This window comes from Penaeus chinensis, chromosome 14, assembly GCF_019202785.1.
Source record: "Penaeus chinensis breed Huanghai No. 1 chromosome 14, ASM1920278v2, whole genome shotgun sequence".
Taxonomy (NCBI): Eukaryota; Metazoa; Arthropoda; class Malacostraca; order Decapoda; family Penaeidae; genus Penaeus; species Penaeus chinensis.
The window spans coordinates 21276329-21278828 of NC_061832.1; the positions used below are offsets into that span (position 1 = coordinate 21276329).

General features: G+C 32.0%; 1 protein-coding gene across 1 annotated transcript in view; it reads left to right on the forward strand.

Moving 5' to 3' along the window:
- The window catches only part of LOC125032549 (acid ceramidase-like), a 16456-nt gene that overhangs the window by 12973 nt on the left and 983 nt on the right, over nt 1-2500 (forward strand). The window contains 2 exon segments of the mRNA XM_047623758.1: nt 1766-1895; nt 2486-2500. The exon segment at nt 2486-2500 is cut by the window's right edge and continues 78 nt beyond it. Of these exon segments, the coding sequence (XP_047479714.1) occupies nt 1766-1895; nt 2486-2500 (145 nt within the window).

Sequence of the window (2500 nt, forward strand, 5' to 3'; positions counted from 1 at the left end):
AAAACGGCCGTTATCCTTTACGCAATCTAATGTGAAAAATTTGACAAAGTGTTGTGGAATATCGAGGCAAGCCAGTTAGCACTGTAGTTGTACGAATGTAGATTTGGGATACAGAAATGTTATATATGTGCTGGAGTCCTTAAAAATAAATAAAATGTTGAATTGATTATGTGTATGCAAAATTAAAAAGTAATAGAATAATGTCAATTGGCAACACATGTACAGTCAAAAATAGAAAAAAGAAAAAAAAAAGACTTACAATTTGTTTCTACAAATGTCTACACATAATTACAACCTATTTTGAATATAAGGAAAAATAAGGGCTGTGTCAAATGGTTAAATCTTTCCTACAATCTCCATTTTCTGTGATTTCATGCTTATCCCTCCTGGGAAATGAGAGGCAAGTCAAATTCCGTTTTGTTTATGTATAGGAAACAATTCGATTTTTTTTTTTTTCCAAAATGCTTATCTTAATTTTTTTTTTTTTTTTTTTTAATTATTTCTTCTTTCTATTTTTATTATTATTATTATTATTATTTTTTTTTTTTTTTTTTTTTTTAATCCAAATCTGGTATTCATCATTTCTTTTTCTGATTTATCAGATGTCTCTGTATGACAGTCATGTCTTCTATAGTTCTTTTCCATATTTATTTCTGTGCAACCCTCCGGGATGTATAATAAAGTTAGCATGAATTCCTTTATAGTGAAATGTATATGTTATTTAATAGTAGAGTGTGTTGATTAAAAGGAAAATAACACAGGTTTTTAATATCAATAATGTGTATTCCCTCCCCCTGCCTGCTAAAACAGCCTCCAAACATCATGGCATTAATGCCAGTAGTTCTGTCACCATCTTGTGCCCTTCATCACTGCACAGCCATTCCCATGCAATGCATTTTAGATGACACCAAATTGAATGAGAGGACTTTCCATGGACATGTGTCTGCCCATTAGCTACCTAAATATGTTCAATGAGATTTAAATCTGGTAATTTAGGTGGGTGTGGCAACACAACAATCTGGAAGGCCAATCTAAAGGCCAAAACCATGCTTTCACATTTGCTGTGTGAATGGGGGTGTTATCCTAAATTAGAAATAAAGGTTCTGGTTCAGTTTGCTTTGTGTATGATGATAAATATGTTTTGTTCTTATTCGTGATCTAAGTCATAATGAGAGTAAATAGTGCAATACGTTTATTTTATTTTTTAGATATTTAAAAAAGGGTTAACATATAAATACATAGACAAAGCAAAGTACAGTCATTGAAACCCATGCTCCAAATATCTGGTTCATTAGTCTCGATCCTCGAATATTGTAATAAGATCATCATATGGCAACACTAGCCATGGGAGGGGCTAATAAGATGCCCCACCCACAATGCAGAGTGTAGTTCTCTGGTTCTGTTTGACCACATGTAAAGGTAATGATAGATTTTTTTTCTGACAGTACCTAGGCCCTTTCAAATGCATGATTGCTGATGGCAAGATTTGGCATATGTGCACTTTTTCATATGCAATTTGAGTACTCTCTAGTGTCTGGATTCAAGTCTTATTGCTATCTTCAGTAAATTTACATAATTCTTAGTTGTTTAAGTAAAGAAAACAAATGTTGAAAATTTCCTGGCAGTGTTGACTGGTCATACGTTAATTTGGCTGATTAGTAACGAGTTAAAGAAGTGGTTGTTTGGAAATAATAACATTGCTTGATTTTCATTCTTTCTCCCACAAGATTTATCCCTCTTCAAATTCTAAACTTCTGGTCTTCAGCTGGGTGGCTTTCCTGACGCGTGAAGTGATGGAAGAGGCTGCCAGCTACGATGAGGCACAGACGAAGCTCTCAAAAACAAGGCTTTTAGCCCCAGTATATTTCATACTAGGTGGCATCAAACCTTATCAGGTACAGTGCTCCAAAAGAAAGGCTTTGCAGGGCTTTTGATTTAGAATAAAAAAAAAATCAGCCTACTTGAATGAGCATGAGTGGACATTTCTGTCAACTGGAGTGATTATCCCGTGCCCATATCTTGTAATCCTGATTTCTCATTGTTACTGAAGATTTATTTTTTTCTGATGAATCTTCAGGTAAATGTTAAGAATACAATTTTTTTTCTCTTTAGCAGTGAGCATATAGGATAGGAATTGATGTCTTAACTTCTGTAGTTTATCCTGTATAAGCAGTTGAGGTAGGATGGTGATAAGGGGTAATTTGATTAATTCTATTAATTTTGGCTCATTCTGATAAGATAACAGAAGGATAGGACTTCATGAGAAGTTGTTGATTATCCATATTGGTTTAAAAATGCAATATATATATATATTTATTTTTATTTATGTATATACATACATATATATATATATATATATATATATATATATATATATGTATATATATATTTATATATATTTTATTTTATTTTTATTTTATTTTTTTATTTTTTTTTTTTTTTCTTCACAGCTTACTCACATTTTCTGTTCTTCTTCCATAATCAGGGTTGTGTAATCACA